General features: G+C 40.1%; 1 protein-coding gene across 1 annotated transcript in view; it reads left to right on the top strand.

Annotated features, from left to right (window-relative positions):
* LOC115230616 (FRAS1-related extracellular matrix protein 1-like) overlaps positions 1-25,000 on the top strand; it is a 38,637-nt gene that overhangs the window by 9,546 nt on the left and 4,091 nt on the right. The window contains exons 2-7 of the mRNA XM_036499734.1: positions 4,520-4,722; positions 6,896-7,045; positions 8,928-9,055; positions 11,411-11,725; positions 17,060-17,213; positions 22,138-22,308. Coding sequence (XP_036355627.1) covers positions 4,520-4,722; positions 6,896-7,045; positions 8,928-9,055; positions 11,411-11,725; positions 17,060-17,213; positions 22,138-22,308 — 1,121 coding nt within the window. The remainder of the gene's footprint in view (positions 1-4,519; positions 4,723-6,895; positions 7,046-8,927; positions 9,056-11,410; positions 11,726-17,059; positions 17,214-22,137; positions 22,309-25,000) is intronic.

Consider the following 25,000-nt stretch of genomic DNA (forward strand, 5'->3'; position numbering starts at 1 on the left):
CTTGTAGTAGATTAATCAAAAGTAACCGATACCTTGTAGCAAAAATCACAGCAGTAAACAGCACGGTTGGAGTACAACCATCTGGCGTGCAACCGTGCGTTGGTGCGGATTTAATTGAAATTAAAACATATTGGTGAATTGAGGAAATGAGCTGAACGCAGATGAACAGAAATCGTTTTATTTCATTCATTATTTCCTCAATTCACCAATAATGTTTTATATATATGGATATATAATAATATTAAATGCATTTACAGGGAGAGAAAAATATTGAAAACCATCAATACATGTCAGAATGACAACAGAAAAAACCTGTATATAGAATATATGTATATAATATATATATAGTATATATATATACATACATATATATATATATATACATATATATATATATATGTATATATATATGTGTGTGTGTGTGGTGTGTGTGTGTCTGTGTTTGTCCCCCCAACATCGCCTGACAACCGATGCTAGTGTGTTTACATCCCTGTAACTTAACGGTTCGGCAAAAGAGATTGATAGAATAAGTACTAGGCTTACAAAGAATAAGCCCTGGGGTCGATTTGCTCAACTAAAGGTGGTGCTCCAGCATGGCCGCAGTCAAATGACTGAAACAAGTAAAAGTGTAAAAAAGTATATAATCCATGTTTAGCTTAAACGTATATACAAACATAGCCAAGGTATTTATTAAATTAGTCTCACTTCATTTTAGCAGAGAACATGGATATTCTATAATCTTTAATAGAAATTCCATTTATATTTTCTTATTCTTACCCTTGTTGCAGAAATTTTGGCTGATCTATTAATTCCATTAATGCAAAACATCTGTGAAATTACAGTAATACCCTTTACCAAGTGTATGTGTAATTGTATAAACTCATTTGGTAACCCACTTAATGGCAACTGTCTTGCTAGTTCTTTACTATACTCTTTCTGGGTAGACTCTTAACCAATAAAGATTCTTAACCAAAAGCTTACATCAGGGGCAGCAACAAATATATGAATGTAAGACTATATATTACTTAACAGGAAATTTACAAGTGGTTTATTTTCAAAGTTTTTTTTTTGCAGATTAAGGGAAATAGTATCGGTTTCTTAAGACTTTTAGCTTTTAGATTATTCTGTCAAATGTAATGCTTATATATTCACATGGCTTAGAATATTAATTATGTATTATCTCATGGCTTTGCGATTTCAATGATACGCTTGTTTATTTTTTTTAGAAGGACATTGTAGGGTAGTGTGAGAGGCTGGACACAGCCAGTTTAAATATTAACCCTTTAACATTCAGATTTCTCTGTCAAATGTGAAGCTTATTGATTCACATTGCATAGAATTACTCATCGAAAGCTACTGCTCTGGATCAGACTTGACTTGGAACAATAATGGTTAAGAGATGCTTCCACACTTCTCAAAACCATGGACTTCCTGAACCAGGGCCCTACTTCCAGATGCAGTTTAGCATTCAGATCACTCTGTCCAATATGATATTTATTACCTCCACCAAGAAAAGAGCTTATGTTTTCATTGGCATTGATTTATCCGTCTGTCCCACTGTCTGTCTGTGTGCAAAATAACTCAAAAAGTTGCAAACGGTATTTGATGAAACTTGCAGGAAAAATTGATAATGACACGAGGAACAGATGATGAAATTTCGGTAGTGATCCGGGAATTTTTATGGATTCTTGAAGGATTTTTCATTTGTTATATTTACTTTACATGAAGTATTACAATGTTACATTCTTTGATTATCTCCCTTGAAAACACGTTCATCATTTCCACGTAACCTATGGTGGCGTTGCTGTTTCCAAAGTTTATTTTCGTTTCTTTATTAGTAATTTTACTCGCGTATCTTTCTTAATGTGAGCTGCTTGGCGGAGGTCTGCGCTGTCCGAGTACTTTTCTAATTTAGATTGTTTTGAAATAGTCATGCATTGTCTTGTAATTCCAAAATTTCAATGACGTGAGTGGTTGTTGTTAGAATTACATGGTTCGATGAGTGTTATGGGGGTGGATCTGGTTGATTTAAATATAAAGCAAGCAGAATATTTGGGCTGGATATTGTCATTTTAAATGTTAGGACATACTGGAATACACTACAAGAAATCAAAGTTGTTTACGAGGGTGACTCAAAAAGTACTGCCATTTTGTTTAGGACAGGTATAATTACCAACACAGGAACATGTATCATACATCAAAATGAAGCTGGTCCTCTATGGATCACATCCCTACTTCTCAACATAGTCGCCATTTCTCTCAATAGTAATGTTCCACCTTTGAATGAGAGCATGTATCCCTGCCCCATAAAATTCTGTTGACTGTTCTTTGAGCCACATCTTCACTACAGTTTTCACTTCCACGTCACTGGAATAATGTTTGCCTCTCAAACCCTCTTGGTGGTGCTGAAGAGATGATAGTCTGAAGACGCTAAATTATTCCAGTGACATGGAAGTGAAAATAATTGACCAATCTGCAAGACAGTCATTTGAAAATTCCAGCTTTCCTCAAAAGACAAAAAAGAAAAAACAAAAAAAAACAGGCAAGACGGAGTAAGAAGATAGCTTTGAAGTAGCTACTGAAGTGGAGCAAAAACTTTGAAAAACAGCATTTTCTGTTAATAAAGAAAGAAAGAAAGAAAATTAGTGACTTAGCAAATTTTAAAATTTCACACAATTAAAACAGTATTTAATTACTGTAAAATTCCGTGTATAATATGCAGCCATGTACATGATGAATGTCTCGGTAGGGGGACGGTGGGGGAGGGGCCTGGATTGTCTTAAAAACCTATAATACCTTGTATAACATGCTGTGTTGTACATCTGCTACTGAAGTAGATAATCTACTTTAATCCAATGAATTTGTATTTAATATTTCATTTTGATATGAGATATCATATATATACATACATACATATAATATTAAATTAAATATATATATATATATATATACACATATATAATTTATTATATATATATACAATATATAATTTATATATATATATTATACATATATATAATTTATATATATATATATACATATATATAATTATATATATATATACATATATATACATATATATAATTTATATATATATACATATATATACATATATATAATTTATATATATATATACTATATATACATATATATAATTTATATATATATACATATATATACATATTTAAATTAAATAATATACATATATATATATGTATATATTATATAACACACACACAGTTGTGTTTTACAAAAAATAATCTTCAAAATAATAATGCTTTATTACATTGTTATTATTATTATTATTATTATTATCATCATAATCATCATCATCATCATCATCACCATAATCATCATCATTATTATTATTATTATTTTGTTAATAAAAGTGGGTGGGAGACAAATTCGCTGCCTAATGCCAATTCGCTGCCTAATATACACACTCTGAAATGCTAATCTTGATTTAGGTAATAAAAGTACTCGTTACATACGGAAAGATTTATGCAGTTTAGCATGTAATTAATTAATAACGAAAATTAATAGAAACGAACAAAATTATCTTATTCCATATTTGTGGCTGTGTGGTAAGAAGCTTGCTTCCCAACCACATGGTTCTGGGTTCACTCCCACTGCATGGCACCTTGGGTAAGAAGTGTCTTCTATTCTAGCCTTAGGCTGTCCAAAGCTCTGTAGTGGATTTGGTAGACGGAAACTGAAAGAAGCCTCTCATATAAGCCTGTTATATCTGTTTATCTATCTATCTATCTATCTATCTATCTATCTATCTATATATGTGTGTGTGTGTGTCTATGTGTGTATCTGTGTTTGTTCCCCACCAGCTACTTGACATCTATTTATCAATATATCTAGCTGTCTGTCTGTATGTCTATCTACCTAAATAAGTTATTTTTTTATCAAACATAACTAATCAGGAGTGGCGCAGGAGTGACTGTGTGGTAAGTAGCTTTTTTACCAACCACATGGTTGCAGGTTCAGTCCCACTGCGTGACACCTTGGGCAAGTGTCTTCTACTATAGCCTCGGGCCGACCAATGCCTTGTGAGTGGATTTGATAGACGGAAACTGAAAAGAAGCCCGTCGTATATATGTATATATATATATATATGTATGTGTGTGTATATGTTTGTGTGTCTGTGTTTGTCCCTCTAGCATTGCTTGACAACCAATGCTGATGTGTTTATGTCCCCGTCACTTAGCGGTTCGGCAAAAGAGACCGATAAAATAAGTACTGGGCTTACAAAGAATAAGTCCCGGGGTCGACTTGCTCGATTAAAGGCGGTGCTCCAGCATGGCCGCAGTCAAAATGACTGAAACAAGTAAAAAAAGAGAAAAAAAAAAAAAGAGGGAACATTTTGATACCACTTCATATGTATATGTATGTATGTGTGTGAGTATATATATATGTACACATATACACACCAATTGCCAATTGCATTCTCCCTCATTTCATGATGAAGTCGACAAACTTCAAATTCACAATGTTTTTGTTTTTGTTGCAGATTTAACATCAGGTGGTCTCGTACAGAGTTTCAGCTTACAGACTATGTCGTGTGTGAAAATATTGGCACCCTCAGCCTGACACTGTTTCGTATCGGCAATGTAGAAAGACCAGCCTTTGTCGACATCCGTGTTCGACAAATGTCTGCTAAGCTACAGAATGACTTCATCCCCAGCACCACGAAACAGGTCAAGTTTGAACCAGGTACAGTAACTTTTTACCTTTTTTCTTTTTACCCAAAAGATACTTCAACCCCTAAAAGTTATTATTGACACTCTACAAAGCTCGAGGGGGACTCACAATTGAGTGCTACTCTCATATGAGATTGTGCTGCATTAGTGCACACAGACACCTTAAACCCCATCGAGAAAAGGACCCCAGGTCAGGTATGGGGGCATGCACTGTTGTAGTGCATTGCTGCATCCACAATTTGTCAGTGAGTCCATTCTCCTGGCACAACTCAGGCTACAACCCTCCATAACATAGGCTGTTTCCGTAATCATTACTGGTAAGGATTTTACAAGATTGAAACACAAATCTTACCTGCTTCTCTTTTAGTCACCCTTTTACAACATGCTGAGAAAACATTGGGTCCATTCTTTGACATGCTGCTCCCCACACAGCATACTATGACTGATTGGCATAAATTCACTAATGTATTGGGTTGTCCGGAAAGTTTGTGCCGATTTATAGTAGCTTACCTTTCAACTTATTTTAGAACATGGTTGAGTCCACAAAATAGGATTTTACTACACCTCCATTTAGAGCGCAGATTAAACTATCTTTTCATGGAAGAAGGTTTATGTTCCTATAACCTGTGTTAATTCTGTAACCCTTTAAAATGGAAGATAAAAAAGTTCATTTTCGGCACTTGATGCTTTGGGAACCAGACAAAAATTGTTGCAGCTCGGCTGGGATGTGTTACCCCACCCTCCATATTCAGAAACATTAGCATGCTGGGTGAAATGCTTAGTGGTATTTCGTCAGCCGTTATGTTCTGAGTTCAAATTCTACTGAGGTCAACTTTGCCTTTCATCCTTTCGGGGTCGATTAAATAAGTACCAGTTACGGACTGGTGTGAAGGCGCATGGCTCAGTGGTTAGAGCATCGAGCTTACGATCGTGAGGTTGTGAGTTCGAATCCCGGACCGGGCTGTGTGTTGTGTTCTTGAGCAAGGCACTTTATTTCACGTTGCTCCAGTTCACTCAGCTGTAGAAATGAGTTGCGACGTCACAGGTGCCAAGCTGTATCGACCTTTGTCTTTCCCTTGGATAACACTGGTGGCGTGGAGAGGAGAGGCTGGTATGCATGGGCAACTGCTGGTCTTCCATAAACAACCTTGCCCGGACTTGTGTCTAGGAGGGTAACTTTCTAGGTGCAATCCCATGGTCATTCATGACCGAAGGGGGTCTTTACCCTTTACGGACTGGTGTCAATATAATCAACTTAATCCGTTTGTTTGTCCCCTCTGTGTATAGCCCCTTGTGGGCAATAAAGAAATAAGAATACACATCTCGGACTAGAATATTTATCCTTTCTTTAAAGATACTAGTCATGTATTTGTGTTCTGAGGGAGATTTGGCTGCTATTTGTACCATGGTGAGCAGCCACATGGAAGCTCCTTTGGTAGTTTCTAACAAGAAGAAATATAAATGCCCTGTTTTGTTATCCTTGTTATTCATGTTGCAGTTGTTTGTACTCGTATTTATTTGTTGCTGCTAATTGACCCGACATAGTTATTAAAACCTGACCTCCTTTAACCCCTTACCCGGCAGAAACGAATAAATGAGTTTTGACCAAAATCGTTTTTTTCTATCTCTAGCGAGTTAACTCGTCAAAAGATAGACTCGCCAAAATCGACAGCAAACGAGTTCCTTCGTCTATTATAAACTCTTTTTTGACATATATGAGTATATTCGCTCACTTTATACGTCTGGCAGTGACGATTTCTGCCACCTTTCGCTTGAGTAAGGCATTGAAGACCGAGTATGATTTAGTCACCTGGAGACAGTCGAAGGGTTGGAAGGCACATTTTATGAATAGAAGTATTCACTTTGTTTTTACGTTGTTTTCTTTATACCTTTATATTATAACCCCACCATGTTGAGCTCTGATGATGATAGCGATTATGAAGCTTTTCTTGGAGGGTTGGATACATCTGATGAGAGTGAAAGTTCGTCAGAAGAGTTTTATTCAAGTGACGAAACTGAAGATGAGGATGAGGTAGATGCAATAAATAAGGTTTGAAATATACCTCGAAATCACCATTCAAAACATAGTAAAATGAAACAATTAAAAAATATGTCTGAAAAAATACATTTATTTTCAAAATAATTGTTGGGTAAGGGGTTAACTGACTTTCTCTCTTTCTTTCCAGGAATGAAACAGGCCAGGTGGAATATCCTGATCGAAGGAGATGACTTGAAGGAGAATAATGAGAAGTTCAAACTTATTCTTCACAGCCCTGTGAACATTATTATTGGCAAAAAGGGTAAAACAACTGTAAAAATAATCAATGCTGTTAATGGTAAGTTTGTCAAACCTTCTACGGTATAGTATCTCTGGTGTTTGTTGTGGGGTTGTATAGGTCTGCAAATTATAGCATTTGTTAGAGGAGACTGGTTTATTCTATAATATACACTTCTTCCTTTTTGTGGGTTTTGCATAATTATGTGTGTGTGTGGTGTGTGTGTGTGTGCGTGTGTGTATGTTAGTTAGTTAGTTAGTTAGTTAATTTGGCTCAAAAGCAAATAGCAAGGCCATGTAGGGGGACATGGAGTTAAGTACAGGGTGGTGTTCATGTAAAGAGTTCAGGCCACTTGAGGTCAAGGGAGGCTTTGAACAAAGCAGTCGTCGACATCTTCACTATCTTGTCCGGCAGCTTGTTCCACGGATCCGCAACCCGGACGGAGAAAGCTCCTCTCCTTCGATTGAGATGAAATCGTCGCAGGTAGAGCTCTGGAGCAGGAGTGAAGAACAGCTCTTTCGAGAGGTTACACTTTCCATTTATGATGTTGTGGGCGAGAATGAGATCACCACGGCGGCGGCGTTACACACACATGCATGGCAGAATCGTTAGCATGCTGGGCGAAATGCTTAGCGGTATTTCATCTGCTGTTATGCTCTGAGTTCAAATTCTGCCGAGGTTGACTTTGCCTTTCATCCTTTTGGGGTCAACTAAAATAAGTACCAGTTGCACAATGTGGTTAATGTAATCGACTTAATCCCTTTGTCTGTCCTTGTTTGTCCCCTCTGTGTTTAGCTCCCTGTGTGCAATAAAGAAATATAAATATATATATATATATCACCGTGACCGACCAGGCTATCAGATGTTGCTATACATCGCTGGTCACAATGCGCTTCGCATTGTTTTTAGCCTTCAAATGACGCCACCCCGCTGGCTAAGTGAGCAAGCCAATATATATATATATAATGTATATATGTATATATATGCATATATATATATATAATATATGCATATATATATTTGTGTGTATACACACACACACAAAGGAATAGGGTATTTACATCCAGGCAGATACCTTATGAGCACTTTGTAAAAGTCCAGACATGGCTAACTCTATTGAATATTTGGAAACATTTTGGAATCATGTGGGATAAACAACTGAATTAATATAGATTGATTTCATGCAGAGAACCCTCATGTCTGTGGGCCCCTGAGACACTTATATAACAGAAACACGTGTTGGAATTTTAGAGGCCAAACAATTTTAATTAAAGATGTGTAATTCTCCATTCTGTGCATGTGTGTGCATGCGTCTGTGTGTGTGCAGGTGTGTGTGCATGTGTGTGTGTGTGTGCATATATGTGTGTGTGTGTGTGTGCATATATGTGTGCATGCATGTGTGTGTGCATGTCTGTGTGTGTATGTGTGTATGCATGTGTGCATATGTGTGTGCGTGTTCATGTGTGTACATATGTGTGTGCATGTCTGTGTGTGCATGTGTGTATGCATATGTGTATGCATGTGTGTGTGTACATGTGTGTGTACATGTGTGTGTGTGCATATGTGTATGCATGTGTGTGTGTACATGTGTGTGTACATGTGTGTGTGTGTGTGTGCATATGTGTATGCATGTGTGTGTGTACATGTGTGTGTACATGTGTGTGTGTGCATATGTGTGTGTGCATGTGTGTGTGTACATGTGTGTGTGTGCATATGTGTGTGTGCATGTGTGTGTGTGCATGTGTGTGCATATGTGTGTGTGTGTGCATATGTGTGTGTGCACGTATGTGCATGTGTGTGTGTATGTGTGTGTGCATATGTGTGTGTACATGTGTGTGTGTGTAAATGTGTGTGTGTGCATGTGTGTGTGCGTGTGTGTATGTGCGTATACAGACACACAAATACCCACCCAAACCCATGAACCCTTTCCTTGCCATTTCAGCCCATTGCCCGCAATACATCGGAATGATTAGTAAAGAACACCCACAGCTTCTGATGGAGACCAGCAACCACATCCAGGTGAACAACAACAACAACAACAAAAACAACAACAAACAGCTGCTGCCACAGGTGAGTGATTACCTTTCGAAACTTTTCCACTCAACCTCCACCTCCACCTCCAACCTCTACACAGTCGTAGAAGGAATGTCTCTGCATTTAAGATGGAGAGACCCTTCTCACCTTTTTGTGTATTAGAGATGAAAATACTCTCTAGATCAGGGGTCTGTGAACCGGGGTAAATAGTAGAAGACACTTGCCCAAGGTGTCACGCAGTGGGACTGAACCTGCAACCATGTGGTTGGTAAACAAGCTACTTACCACACAGCCACTCCTGATTACTCTTTTACTTGTTTCAGTCATTTGACTGCGGCCATGCTGGAGCACCGCCTTTTAGTCGAGCAACTCAGACCCCGGGACTTATTCTTTTTTTGTAAGCCCAGTACTTATTCTATCGGTCTCTTTTTGCCGAACCGCTAAGTGACGGGGACGTAAACACACCAGCATCGGTTGTCAAGCAATGCTAGGGGGACAAACACAAACACACACATACATATATATATATATATATATATATATATATATATATACATATATACGACAGGCTTCTTTCAGTTTCCGTCTACCAAATCCACTCACAAGGCATTGGTCGGCCCGAGGCTATAGCAGAAGACACTTGCCCAAGATGCCACGCAGTGGGACTGAACCTGGAACCATGTGGTTGGTTAGCAAGCTACTTACCACACAGCCACTCCTGATTAGTTATGTTTGATAAAAAAATAACTTATTTAGGTAGATAGACATACAGACAGACAGCTAGATATATTGATAAATAGATGTCAAGTAGTTGGTGAGGGACAAACACAGATACACACATAGAAATGAAATTCTTGGGAGTAATGAGGACTCGTTAAACATAAGCAAAATTATATAAAAAACTGTGTTCCTTGTTATGGCAGAATTTTTTCTTCTGATAACATTGCATCTGTTTTCAATGTAATGGCTGTGTAAAGAGATTCATAGAAATAGATTCAGTAAACCTTTTGAATTCAAAGAATTTATGATCTTCTGCATATATACGTATAGGTATATATATATATATATATATATATATTGGTTGGCATCCTTTTTATCTCGGGAGACAATGGAGTTGCGCATAAAGTAGTCTAGTCCGGCTTTTCCATTTCATGTCCTGATACATTTCCTGCTGTGGCTGTGTAATCCTATCCTGGACAAACACTCCCTCTGGCAGGTACCGCAAATGTAGCGAAGACTGTTCCTGGCTGGTTCTAATGCCATAGCCAGGAACAGTCTTCGCTACATTTGCGGTACCTGCCAGAGGGATATATATATATATATACAAAATAAGAAAATGGAGAAATATATCTAAATCATTCATCAACTATCAGATAATACCGAATCACATACTTTATTAAAACACTACACAAGAGCATTAAGATTAGACATTAATACAGTACAATAATTACAATCAATATGGTGAGATATAACTAAATAAATATAAAAAGATATAAAAATACATATACATTATAACTGACAGCTGTTTCGGCCATGCAGATAATTATGTCTCATTTAACCTATATTAGCCATATTATATATATATATATATAGTTAATCCAAACATGAAAACACAAAGAGAAAACACAACAACGTGAGGGCGTGGAACATGTATAGTGTTATCAGACGCTCAGGAAGGAAGGGAAGAAGGAGGGTTTTACGTTTCGAGTGGAGCTCTTCGTCAGAAACATAGGAAAAGGAAAGATCCAGAGAAGGAAGACGGAGGAAAAAAAATCGCCAACGGTACACATGCGGTCACGTGACCACGTGTGTACCATTGGCGATTGTTTTTCCTCTGTCTTCCCTTTCTTTTCCTATTTTTCTGATGAAGAGCTCTGCTCGAAACGTTAAATCTTCCTTCTTTCTTTCCTTTCCTAAGCGTCTGATAACACTATACTTGTTCCACACCCTCACGTGAATACGTGTGTGTGTGTGTGTATGTGCGTGAATACGTGTGTGTGCGTGTGTATATATATATATATATATATACACATACATATATATATATATATACATACACATAAATATATGTGTGTGTGTGTATATATATATACATATATATACATACATATATATATATATTTATATATATATATATACATATATATATACATATATATACATACATACGAAAGAGTCAGCCGAAGTTCGTCATTACCTTCTACCGGACCCACTTGGAGCTTAGATGTTTCGCTCATAAACACATACATCGCCCAGTCTGAGATTCGAACCCGCGATCCCTCGACCGCGAGTCCGTTGCTCTAACCACTAGGCCACGTGCCTAAACTTTACACCGTCTCTACATAGCTTTCTCCTCCTCTAATCTAATCATCGTATCGTTTTTCTCCTCAGTTCAACCATCTGACCAAGTTACTAGACAGCCCCGGGGGTGACGACGACTTCCACAGCACCACGAACAACAAAAACGACAGCAATGATGACAACAACAGCAACAGCAACAACAACAACAGCAGCAACAACTTCGAAGTGTCACCCACCAAGTCGAAGAAGAAAGGTACCAAAGGGGGCAAGAAGACGAAGAAATCAAAGAAAGGGAAAAAGAAAGGCAAGAAGTCCAAAAACAAGAAGACGTCTTCATCATCATCAAAATCTCTCTCTGATCTTGGGAAACCTATCTTGGAGGAAGTAGCAAAGGGCAGCCTCAAAGTATGTCCCCCTTTTTTTTTTTTGACTTTCACTGACCAGGTCCAGCCTCTCGCACCTACCTTGCAATGTCCATTCTAAAATATAAAACAAATCCAAGGCGCAGGAGTGGCTGTGTGGTAAGTAGCTTGCTAACCAACCACATGGTTCCGGGTTCAGTCCCACTACGTGGCATCTTGGGCAAGTGTCTTCTACTATAGCCCCGGGCCGACCAATGCCTTGTGACTGGATTTGGTAGACGGAAACTGAAAGAAGCCTGTCGTATATATGTATATAGGAGTGGCTGTGTGGTAAGTAGCTTGCTAACAAACCACATGGTTCCGGGTTCAGTCCCACTGCATGGCATCTTGGGCAAGTGTCTTCTACTATAGCCTCGGGCCGACCAATGCCTTGTGAGTGGATTTGGTAGACGGAAACTGAAAGAAGCCTGTCGTATATATGTATATATATATATGTGTGTGTATGTGTTTGTGTGTCTGTGTTTGTCCCCCTAGCATTGCTTGGCAACCAATGCTGGTGTATTTACGTCTCCGTCACTTAGCGGTTCGGCAAAAGAGACCGATAGAATAAGTACTGGGCTTACAAAAGAATAAGTCCCGGGGTCGATTTGCTCGACTAAAGGCGGTGCTCCAGCATGGCCGCAGTCAAATGACTGAAACAAGTAAAAGAGTAAAAGAGAGTAAAGAGAGTTATATTATTGAAATCTTGCAGTGACGAGATAATGCATGATTAATCAAATAACAATATGAAGAAATATTCTGTTGTGTCTGGGGAGAATCAGTCTCTTTTGGTGCCTTATAATTTAATACACTCACCGGAGAAAATTACACTTATTTCTTTTTTACTTTTCTAAAATTTTCATTGCATCTTGCAAAACTATTGAGAAGGTTGCAGGCGCAATGAAAATTTTAGAAAATCTCTTTTTCTTTCTTTTACTTGTTTCAGTCATTTGACTGCGGCCATGCTGGAGCACCGCCTTTAATCGAGCAGCTCGACCCCGGGGCTTATTCTTCTGTAAGCCTAATACTTATTCTATCGGTCTCTTTTGCCGAACCGCTAAGTGACAGGGACATAAACACACCAGCATCGGTTGTCAAGCAATGCTAGGGGGCCAAACACACACACACAAACATATACACACACATACATATATATATATATATATATATCTATATACATATATACGACAGACTTCTTTCAGTTTCCGTCTACCAAATCCACTCACAATGTATTATTTGGCCCGGGGCTATAGCAGAAGAGACTTGCCCAAGGTGCCACGCAGTAGGACTAAACCCGGAACCATGTGGTTGGTGAGCAAGCTAATTACCACACAGCCACTCCTGAGCCTAAACTTGCTAAAATGATATTCAAAGTGGTTTATATAAAAAAGAAATAAGTGGAAATTTTACTGGTGAGTGTGTTAAATTATAAGGCACCAAAAGAGATTTGAACCCATTACCTGAAATCCCTGAGCCTAACATCCAAACCCTTACATCGTATGACTTCACATTAGTTTGTATTACTTTATGTTGAAGTTACATTAGTTTCTTACACTCTGGGACACCGGTGTTTCGACATGTCCCCTAAGCCAGAAGTAGCAGGAACTTTGAGACTAGCAAAAGTCGCTGGCTTTTTTTATATGGAATGGAAGCACTCCATCGGTTACGACGACGAGGGTTCCGGTTGATCCGATCAACGGAACAGCCTGCTCGTGAAATTAACGTGTAAGTGGCTGAGCACCCCACAGACACGTGTACCCTTAACGTAGTTCTCAGGGATATTCAGCGTGACACTGAGAGTGACAAGGCTGGCCCTTTGAAATACAGGTACAACAGAAACAGGAAGTAAGAGTGAGAGAAAGTTGTGGTGAAAGAGTACAGCAGGGATCACCACCATCAACCTGCCGGAGCCTCGTGGAGCTTTAGGTGTTTTCACTCAATAAACACTTACAATGCCCGGTCTGGGAATCAAAACCGCGATCCTACGACCACGAGTCCGCTGCCCTAACCACTGGGCCATTGCGCCTCCACCTTTCTTTATATATTCAGTGAATAAATTTTTGTCCCGGTCAGTGATTATATCTGATAACCGATAAAAAAAAATCACTATTTGTTCCGTTTACTGCTGTTTCTGAAGAATTTTGTTTTCTTATATATAGGCGCAGGAGTGGCTGTGTGGTAAGTAGCTTGCTAACCAACCACATGGGCAAGTGTCTTCTGCTATAGCCCCGGGCCGACCAATGCCTTGTGAGTGGATTTGGTAGACGGAAACTGAAAGAAGCCTGTCGTATATATGTATATAATAGGCGTAGGAGTGGCTGTGTGGTAAGTAGCTTGCTAACCAACCACATGGTTCCGGGTTCAGTCCCACTGCGTGGCGTCTTGGGCAAGTGTCTTCTGCTATAGCCCCGGGCCGACCAATGCCTTGTGAGTGGATTTGGTAGACGGAAACTGAAAGAAGCCTGTCGTATATATGTATATAAATAGGCGTAGGAGTGGCTGTGTGGTAAGTAGCTTGCTAACCAACCACATGGTTCCGGGTTCAGTCCCACTGCGTGGCGTCTTGGGCAAGTGTCTTCTGCTATAGCCCCGGGCCGACCAATGCCTTGTGAGTGGATTTGGTAGACGGAAACTGAAAGAAGCCGTCGTATATATATATATATATATATATATATATATATATATATATATATGCATGTGTGTGTGTGTTTGTCCCCCTAGCATTGCTTGACAACCGATGCTGGTGTGTTTACGTCCCCGTCACTTAGCGGTTCGGCAAAAGAGACCGATAGAATAAGTACTGGGCTTACAAAGAATAAGTCCCGGGGTGGAGTTGCTCGACTAAAAGGCGGTGCTCTAGCATGGCCGCGGTCAAATGACTGAAACAAGTAAAAGAGTAAAGTTCTTCGTGACGTTATAAAATTCAAGGGAGACTACTCAGCTTAGCAAAAACATCTTTAACAGAGTTATGCCCCTTCTCTAACTTTGTCGTCACAAGGAAACCCTTCGTGATTTCTACGAATACGCAGGAATTAGTGTGAGCTTCTGGAAGTTGCTGATTGGTTGAATCGGTTTGGTCACGTGACTCTATTATTGCAAAGTTTTCTTGACGCATCACATACAAAGCATTTCAAAATAACGAATACAAATATGAGATATTGCTTACATCATGATTTTACATGTAATGCAGAGTGCTGGGCAGGGCTGGATTAAACCCCATAGAAGCCCTGGACACTTAAAAGATTTTGGTACCCCTATATCACCTTTACCTTGATCACCGTGACCGACGAGACCGTCGGGCGTCCATTTGACACCGCTGGTCACAGCACGCTGTCCACTCCTCTCTGGATCGCGCCTTTTTCATTCACGTGATCCCAATCGTCCTCCTGAAATCGTAAACCTACCATCGTGGAGACCTTCCGAGTGGTTGTTTTCATTCGCCCAGATACCACTCGAGAACAGCGAGGGTCCACCGATTTTCGGTGAGCCGGGCGACGTGTCCAGCCCATCTAAACTTGCTGCGGGTATATTCTAGGATGACATCCCTCATGCCGGACTTCTCTCTGATGACCTCGCCACTGACATGCTCTCTCAATGAGATTCCAAGCATTGACCTCTCACTGGTTCTTTGAGCCATTACCAATCTCTTCTCTCTTTGCTGTAGCCCATGTTTCACTACCATATAACATTGCAAGTAGAGCTGTGTGATTGCTGAGGTTGGCGAGGGTGGTCCTGTCCAACTTTCCCTTGAGCACATCCTTTATGCCATTAAATGCCTTCCATCCGGCCCCTATATATGTGTGTGTATGTATATATATATATATATATATATCATCATCATCATCATCTTCGTTTAGCGTCCGCTTTCCATGCTAGCATGGGTTGGACGGTTCGACTGGGGTCTGGGAAGCCAGAAGGCTGCATCAGGCCCAGTCTGATCTGGCAGTGTTTCTACGGCTGGATGCCCTTCCTAACGCCAACCATTCCATGAGTGTAGTGGGTGCTTTTTTACGTGCCACCCGCACAGGTGCCAGACAGAGCTGGCAAACGGCCACGAACGGATGGTGCTTTTTATGTGCAGCCGGTACGAGGGCCAGGCGATATATATATATATATATATATATATATATTATATATATGATAGATCGTTAGCCACTACACAAATTTTTTTCTCTCCTTGTTTTTTCTGTAGAAGAGCGTAGGCTCGAAACGTAAAAGACTTTTTCTATTCCTGAGCGTTATACTAATACATCTGTTTGTTTTGTACACCACCTGTCTTCGTCTTTTGTTTTTTTCGTAAACTCTCCCTATATATATATATATATATATATATATATATATATAATCAGGTTACATCATGATTTTACATATAATTCAGAGTACTGGGTAGAGCCAGATAAGGACCCATAGAGACCCTAAGCACTTAAAATATTTTGGTACCCCCATATATATAGAATTCAAAATATAAACAATAATAAACCATGAAATAAATTTTTATTTTTCAAAATGAAACAAAACACTTTATTTTTGTATAAAATTCCACTTTATTTATATTTACAAAGTTTCCCCCAAAACTGTTTTTTAATTGCAAAATCTTTGATCAGATCCTCACCATGACACCATGAACACTTTGAAATTATATTTCTGATCATATAAAATACTTTGAATATCATTTTAGCAAGTTTAAAGTGATTTCTTTTGTATTGTAAAACGACAAAAGCACTTAAAAGATTTTGGTGCCCACATATATATATATATATATATATATATATATATATATATATATATATACGTTTTTCAAAATATAAACAATAATAAACCATAAGATAGTACATTATTTATTTTTGACAGATATTTGTCCTCGTCTTGTTTGTTGTTAACACAATGTTTCGGCTGGTATACCCTCCAGCCTTCCTCAGGTGTCTTGGGGAAATTTCGAACCTGGGTTCTCATTCCTAAGGTATTTTCGATGTTGTTGTTGTTGTTGTTGTTCAGGTCACTGCCTGAAATCGAACTCAGAATCTTGGGGTTAGTAGCATATGGTGTAGTGGTTAAGAGTGCGGGCTACTGGCCCCAAGATTCCAAGTTCGATTACAGAATGATAATAATAATAATAATAATAATAATAATTATATCGAAAAATACCTTAGGAATGAGAACCCAGGTTCGAAATTTCACCAAGACACCTGATGAAGGCTGGAGGTTATATCAGCCGAAACGTTGTGTTAACAACAAACAAGATGAGGACAAATATCCATCAAATGTAAATAAAGTATAAACCATAAAATAAATTACTTTTTAAAATTCGTCCATCTGTGTTCTCATTATCTCTCAACAGGGAGCCAAGATATGTACCCAGAATACCAAAGATCTTCTATTCCTTGACCGAAACAGCAAGAAACTATACAGCTGTGATGGGAAGCAGTGGCGTGAATGGCATTTCCTGCAAGGTCAGAAGGACCAACAACCACAGAGCAGTCTTTGTGAACAAGGTATAAAATAATAATAATAATAATAATAATAATAATAATAATGAAATTATTGTATGGGCGCAGGAGTGGCTGTGTGGTAAGTAGCTTCCTTACCAACCACATGGTTCCGGGTTCAGTCCCACTGCATGGCACTTTGGGCAAGTGTCTTCTACTATAGCCTCGGGCCAACCAAAGCCTTGTGAGTGGATTTGGTAGGCGGAAACTGAAAGAAGCCTGTCGTATATATGTGTATATATATATATATGCGTGTGTGTGTTTGTGTGTCTATGTTTGTCCCCCCTAGCATTGCTAGACAACCAATGCTGGTGTGTTTATGTCCCCATCACTTAGCGGTTCGGCAAAAGAGACCGATAGAATAAGTATTGGGCTTAGAAAAGAATAAGTCCCAGGGTCGAGTTGCTCGATTAAAGGCGGTGCTCCAGCATGGCCGCAGTCAAATGACTGAAACAAGTAAAAGAGAGTGCTCAGGTGCACCACAACTTGTCAGAAAGTGCGTACAAAGCATGTGCCTTAATGTACAAATGTCTGGAAAGTGAACAGTGTACGAGTCAGATACCTGCTTGCGTGTGTATGGAGGGGAGAAAATCAGGTGTAGTGTTGGCGAATCTCAGGAAGCATGGAAGTTTTGAAGGAGGTGTAGTGTTGGCGAATCTCAGAAAGCATGGAAGTTTTGAAGGAGGTGTAGTGTTGGCGAATCTCAGAAAGCATGGAAGTTTTGAAGGAGGTGTAGTGTTGGCGAATCTCAGAAAGCATGGAAGTTTTGAAGGAGGTGTAGTGTTGGCGAATCTCAGAAAGCATGGAAGTTTTGAAGGAGGTGTAGTGTTGGCGAATCTCAGAAAGCATGGAAGTTTTGAAGGAGGTGTAGTGTTGGCGAATCTCAGAAAGCATGGAAGTTTTGAAGGAGGTGTAGTGTTGGCGAATCTCAGAAAGCATGGAAGTTTTGAAGGAGGTGTAGTGTTGGCGAATCTCAGAAAGCATGGAAGTTTTGAAGGAGGTGTAGTGTTGGCGAATCTCAGAAAGCATGGAAGTTTTGAAGGAGGTGTAGTGTTCGCGAATCTCAGGAAGCATGGAAGTTTTGAAGGAATCAAGGATTGTCTAGGATGATGTTTACTGCATCTTTGGCACCTAATTCTTTTACAGTATTTATATCTACTTCACATTTGGTGCGATTCAATCTCCAATAGTCATGTGGTGGTTTATTGCAAGTGTTTACATGGAGCTAGGCTTCATTTGAACAAGGAATATTTGTTTGTTGAACTATATGTAGTAATGGCTTTATCCACTGTTCCACTGCTAAGATTTCCAGTATAATGTATATTTGGCATTTACCTGGTTATTTGACTGTTAAGTACAGTTGCTGGTTGTTTTGTTTGTTTGTTGGGCGAAGCGGTCTTCTCTATAGTGGGAGAAGTCTGAAATGTTGCCCTTTGCTGTTCGTAAGACCCGCAGAAGAGAAAGCAGGCCAACCCCCGACACCAAGAGCATCGACGGATGGATGAATGCGTATCCGGGCTCAGCGGTTGCGTAGGAAGTCGGGGAGGACAAGAAACAGGAAGAAAGAGTGAGAGAAAGTTGGAGCGAAAGAGTAGAACAGGGGTCGTCACCACCTCCTGCCAGAGCCTCGTGGAGTTTTAGGTGTTTTCACTCAGTTACAGGCTCAGTGGTTGCATAGGAAGTCGGGGACAAGAAACAGGAAGAAAGAGTGAGAGAAAGTTTGGGGTGAAAGAGTACAACAGGGGTCGCCACCACCCCCTGGCGGAGCCTCGTGGGGCTTTAGGTGTTTTCGCTCAATAAACACACACAACGCCTGGTCTAGGAATCGAAACCGCGATCCTCCGACCACGAGTCTGCTGCCCTAACCGTTGGGCCATTGCGCCTCCACTTGCTGTTGCTGTTGAGCTTAGCGGTCTTCGTCCGTAGTGGGAGAAGTCCGAAACGTGGTCCTTTGCTGTTCGTAAGACCCGCAGAAGAGAAAGCAGGTCAACCCCCGACACCAAGAGCATCGACGGATGGATGAATGCGTATCCGGGCTCAGCGGTTGCGTAGGAAGTCGGGGAGGACAAGAAACAGGAAGAAAGAGTGAGAGAAAGTTGGAGCGAAAGAGTAGAACAGGGGTCGTCACCACCTCCTGCCAGAGCCTCGTGGAGTTTTAGGTGTTTTCACTCAGTTACAGGCTCAGTGGTTGCGTAGGAAGTCGGGGACAAGAAACAGGAAGAAAGAGTGAGAGAAAGTTTGGGGTGAAAGAGTACAACAGGGGTCGCCACCACCCCCTGGCGGAGCCTCGTGGGGCTTTAGGTGTTTTCGCTCAATAAACACACACAACGCCTGGTCTAGGAATCGAAACCGCGATCCTCCGACCACGAGTCTGCTGCCCTAACCGTTGGGCCATTGCGCCTCCACTTGCTGTTGCTGTTGAGCTTAGCGGTCTTCGTCCGTAGTGGGAGAAGTCCGAAACGTGGTCCTTTGCTGTTCGTAAGACCCGCAGAAGAGAAAGCAGGTCAACCCCCGACACCAAGAGCATCGACGGATGGATGAATGCGTATCCGGGCTCAGCGGTTGCGTAGGAAGTTGGGGAGGACAAGAAACAGGAAGAAAGAGTGAGAGAAAGTTGGAGCGAAAGAGTAGAACAGGGGTCGTCACCACCTCCTGCCAGAGCCTCGTGGAGTTTTAGGTGTTTTCACTCAGTTACAGCTGCTGCTGCTTATTGTTGTTTATGAGGGAGAGAGAGAGAGAGAGCGATTACTATGAGATAACAGAGAGGGTGAATATTCTCCGCAAGGGGAGAGAACCGCTTCCATGTTTATACTTTTTTTTTCTGATGTTCAGAAATGTTTTCCTATGAGTGAAAAAAACATGAAATATTTCCAAATTTCCATGAAATCTATTTATTAGATGTTCCTGTAGTTGTAGATAGTGCCATTTCGCCCTTACTGGGGACCAGTGTTGGTGCCATTAGTACCACATAAGAAGCACTGCTGCTAGTTCCACATAAAGAGCACTGAAGATGGTATCACATGACAAGAATTGCTGTTGATGTCACATAAAAAGAGGGTGTCTTCTCCATCGTTTTAACCCTCTCACTGTGAAATTAAATTTCAGGGTTATTTCGATAATGATGCTAAATATCTACCTGAAAATGGAATTAGCATTTCCAGCAAAGTCCTGTTGTCTCAAATCGAAGTCGGTTGTAGAGGGTTTGTTGGACACAGTGTAAGACGAGTGTGGTTATCGCTAGGCCTAACTCATCGTAAAGTCAATACCACCATGACTGATATCCAATCTGCAGTGGAGAAGGCTAGCCACTGAATTTGGTTAAAAAGAGACGATGAGCGATGGCTAGAAGTATATTGAGTTTAACTTCATAAGCAGCTGATCTAGCAAGCGGGGCCTCATATCAGTGAGGGGGGGGGGCGGTGCGCATTGATGCCGTCGAGAGGTAGGCCCCGAAACGGCACACATTCTCTCCTGATGACCCCATACACTTGCTGGTTTCCAGAATACGGAGTTTTTGACTGGAAGCACTTGCATATGCAAGTTGTTTGCAAGACATACAACTAGGACATTTTTCAACCAGAAAATAGTTTCACACATGACCACCCTCAACAAAAGACAGATTGGTATATAAAACTCCTATCTGCAGTTAAGGGTAATGGAATGTTGAATGGAATCTGTTTGATTTTCCACAATAAAAGGTTCAACCCCCATGGTTCTTGGTCTCAAGCATTTGTCTTATGAAGAAAGGCTGAAGACGCTCGACCTTTATTCTCGAGAAAAACGACGACACCGTGGTGATCTCATTCTAGCTCACAACATCATAAGCGGAAAGTGTAACCTCTCGAAAGAGCTGTTCTTCACTCCTGCTCCAGAGCGTCGGCTGCGGGGTCACTCCAAAAAGCTCTATCTGCGACGATTTCATCTCAATCGAAGGAGAGGGGTTTTCTCCATCCGGGATGCAGATCCGTGGAATAAGCTGCCGGACGAGATAGTGAAGATGCCGACGATCGCTCGGTTCAAAGTCTCCCTTGACCACAAATGGCCTGAACTCTTTGCATGAACACCACCTTGTACATAACTCCATGTCCCCCTACATGGCCTTGGTTTTTGCTTTTTGAGCCAAAGAGAGTAATATTCATGATTCATCACAGCTCCCTCATCATATACTCATGTAACTTTCATCTCAATCGAAGGAGAGGGGCTTTCTCTGTCCGGGTTGCAGATCCGTGGAATAAGCTGCCGGACGAGATAGTGAAGATGCCGACGACCGCTCGGTTCAAAGTCTCTCTTGACCAGAAATGGCCTGAACTCTTTGCATTAACACCCTCCCTGTACATAACTCCATGTCCCCCTACATGGCCTTGGTTTTTGCTTTTTGAGCCAAAGAGAGTAATATTCATGATTCATCACAGCTCCCTCATCGTATACTCATGTAACTTTCATCTCAATCGAAGGAGAGGGGCTTTCTCTGTCCGGGTTGCAGATCCGTGGAATAAGCTGCCGGACGAGATAGTGAAGATGCCGACGACCGCTCGGTTCAAAGTCTCTCTTGACCAGAAATGGCCTGAACTCTTTGCATTAACACCCTCCCTGTACATAACTCCATGTCCCCCTACATGGCCTTGCTTTTTGCTTTTTGAGCCAAAAAATTAACTTAACTTAACTTTTAACAACAGTTTCAAGGCTTACTTCTCTATCACTGGTTTCTTTTCCATTTTGAACTGACATGTTTTCTTAGTAATATATCTTAGGATATATTGACACTTAACCGGACTTGTTAAAACTTAACTTAAATAATTTAACAGTGTTTCTAAATGTCTAGCTTAAATTTTGTTCAGTGTTTATAGTTTTGAAATGTTTACTCTTCTGCTGTTCTGTTTATCCATAATCTCACACGAGTACGTGTGTCTGTCTGTCTATGTTTTTCCAGGTTGGGCAGAATACCAAGGCCAATGTTACAAATTTGTCAATGAAAAAATGACATGGGACAACGCTGAACTATTCTGTCGTGGGTCCTTCACGGCCCACCTGGCCAGTGTACTCTCACGAAAGCATCACAGATGGATGGGAAACCTCAGTGGCAAAAACTCTTTCTGGATTGGTACGTACAAAATTACCTTTTTTTTGCTTTGGTGGAGGGTGGAGAGTAATGTTGCTGCTACTTTGACGTGTGATCCACAAGTTAAAGAGAGATTACTTTTGATTACGGAGATATACTTGCATAGCTATTTCTTTACTACCCACAAGGGGCTAAACTCAGAGGGGACAAACAAGGACAGACAAACGGATTAAGTCGATATTTATCGACCCCGGAAGAATGAAAGGCAAAGTCGACCTCGGCGGAATTTGAACTCAGAACGTAACGGCAGACGAAATACCTATTTCTTTACTACCCACAAAGGGGCTAAACGCAGAGAGGACAAACAAGGACAGACAAACAGATTAAGTCGATATATATCGACCCCAGTGCGTAACTGGTACTTAATTTATCAACCCCGGAAGGATGAAAGGCAAAGTCGACCTCGGCGGAATTTGAACTCAGAACATAACGGCAGACGAAATAAGGCTACGCATTTCGCCCGGAGTGCTAACCACTCTGCCAGCATAGCAAGTGACCCGATCTGAGATCGTGTGCTGGAACGAAAACAATTGCAGCGTGGAAGGTGTTTGTAAGCCATTTAAGAAACACACAAAATCCGTTAGATTCACTTCAACATTTAAGTTTAATTTGTCAAAATATTTTCGTCACTTTAAGACCGCGACCTGTTCACTGACAAAACACTGATTTTTGTCAGTGAACAGTTCGCGGTCTTAAAGCGACGAAAATATTTTGACAAATTAAACTTAAATGTTGAAGTGAATCGAACAGATTTTGTGTGTTTTTTAAATGGCTTATAAAAACCTTCCACGCTGCAATTGTTTTCGTTCCAGCACACAACCTCAGATCGGGTCACTTGCTATGCAAGTACATCTCCATAATACTTTAGATTACTTTTTAGTTTATTTTTCGATTTCTAAAAACCCTTAAAATGTTTCTTTTTTATCTTTTTGATGTTTGTTTTGAGGTATAAGGCTAGTAGAGTTATGTCCCCTTAATCAGGGGAAACAACTCTATAATGGTAACATTCGAGGCACAGCATGGAGGAAGGTTTGTATATACATATACACATATACATATGCATATACATATATACACACATACATATATACACACACATATATACATATACTTATATACACATACACACATATACATATACACATACACACGCATACATATGCACACATATATACACACACATACATATGCACATATATACACACACATATATACACACATACATATACACACACATATATATACACACATACATATATATATATACACACGCATATATACACACACATATACTTATATACATATACACACGCATACATATACACACATATATATATACACACATATATACACACATACATATATGCATATACATATATACACACACATATATACACACACACATACACACATATACACGCATACATATACACACATATATATACACACATATATACATATATACTGATACATATATACACACATATATACAGACACATATATATACACACATGCATATATACACATAGAATGGAACTGTGGACTATTTGCAAGTGCACTGGCTTTTCGCAATGAAATTTCTTCCAGAACTCTTCCAAAACCACAAAATACTCTTTTTGAGACTGTCTTTCAAAAAGGCGGAATCGTAATGAGCTTCCCAGTTCTTATCCCAGCACAAAGCAGATTCTCAGCTCATACAAATTCATCCACAAATAGTGTTTCGTAAGCTTCTGTAGCATTTGTGCCCAGGTCAACTCAAAACTTCCGTACATAGACGCAGGAGTGGCTGTGTGGTAAGTAGCTTGCTTACCAACCACATGGTTCCGGGTTCAGTCCCACTGCGTGGCATCTTGGGCAAGTGTCTTCTACTATAGCCTCGGACCGACCAAAGCCTTGTGAGTGGATTTAGTAGACGGAAACTGAAAGAAGCCCGTCGTATATATGTATATATATATATATATATGTTTGTGTGTCTGTGTTTGTCCCCCTAGCATTGCTTGACAACCGATGCTGGTGTGTCTACGTCCCCGTCACTTAGCGGTTCGACAAAAGAGACCGATAGAATAAGTACTGGGCTTACAAAAAGAATAAGTCCCGGGGTCAAGTTGCTCGACTAAAGGCGGTGCTCCAGCATGGCCGCAGTCAAATGACTGAAACAAGTAAAAGAGTAAAGAGATAGTGAGCTTCTAAATTGTTTTTCCATCCCGGCAGCAGTCTGCGAGGTTGCCAGCCGTGAGCTGCAGCTCTGTTCAAAGTGCTGTTACAGCCATCTCTTTCAGTCAGCAAGAACAAGAGTTGTATCTGGTTTGCAAGATTCTTTATGTGAATTTGCATGTTGAAACAAATTTTTATTGTGGCTAGGGAGAGCCATTGTACCGATAAAATTAACACACACACTGGTTCAGTTCCACTCCTATACATACATATACACACATACATACACACCCACACATATACACACTTACACACATGCATACACACACATGCATACCCACACATACATACACACACATACATACACACACATACGTACATACAAACATACACACACATACGCGTACATGTATATACATATACATGTATATACATATACACACGTATATATATATATATACGCGTACATGTATATACATATACGCGTACATGTATATACACATACATGTATATACATATA

The sequence above is a fragment of the Octopus sinensis genome, unplaced genomic scaffold (genome assembly GCF_006345805.1).
Source record: "Octopus sinensis unplaced genomic scaffold, ASM634580v1 Contig15926, whole genome shotgun sequence".
NCBI classification, from domain to species: domain Eukaryota; kingdom Metazoa; phylum Mollusca; class Cephalopoda; order Octopoda; family Octopodidae; genus Octopus; species Octopus sinensis.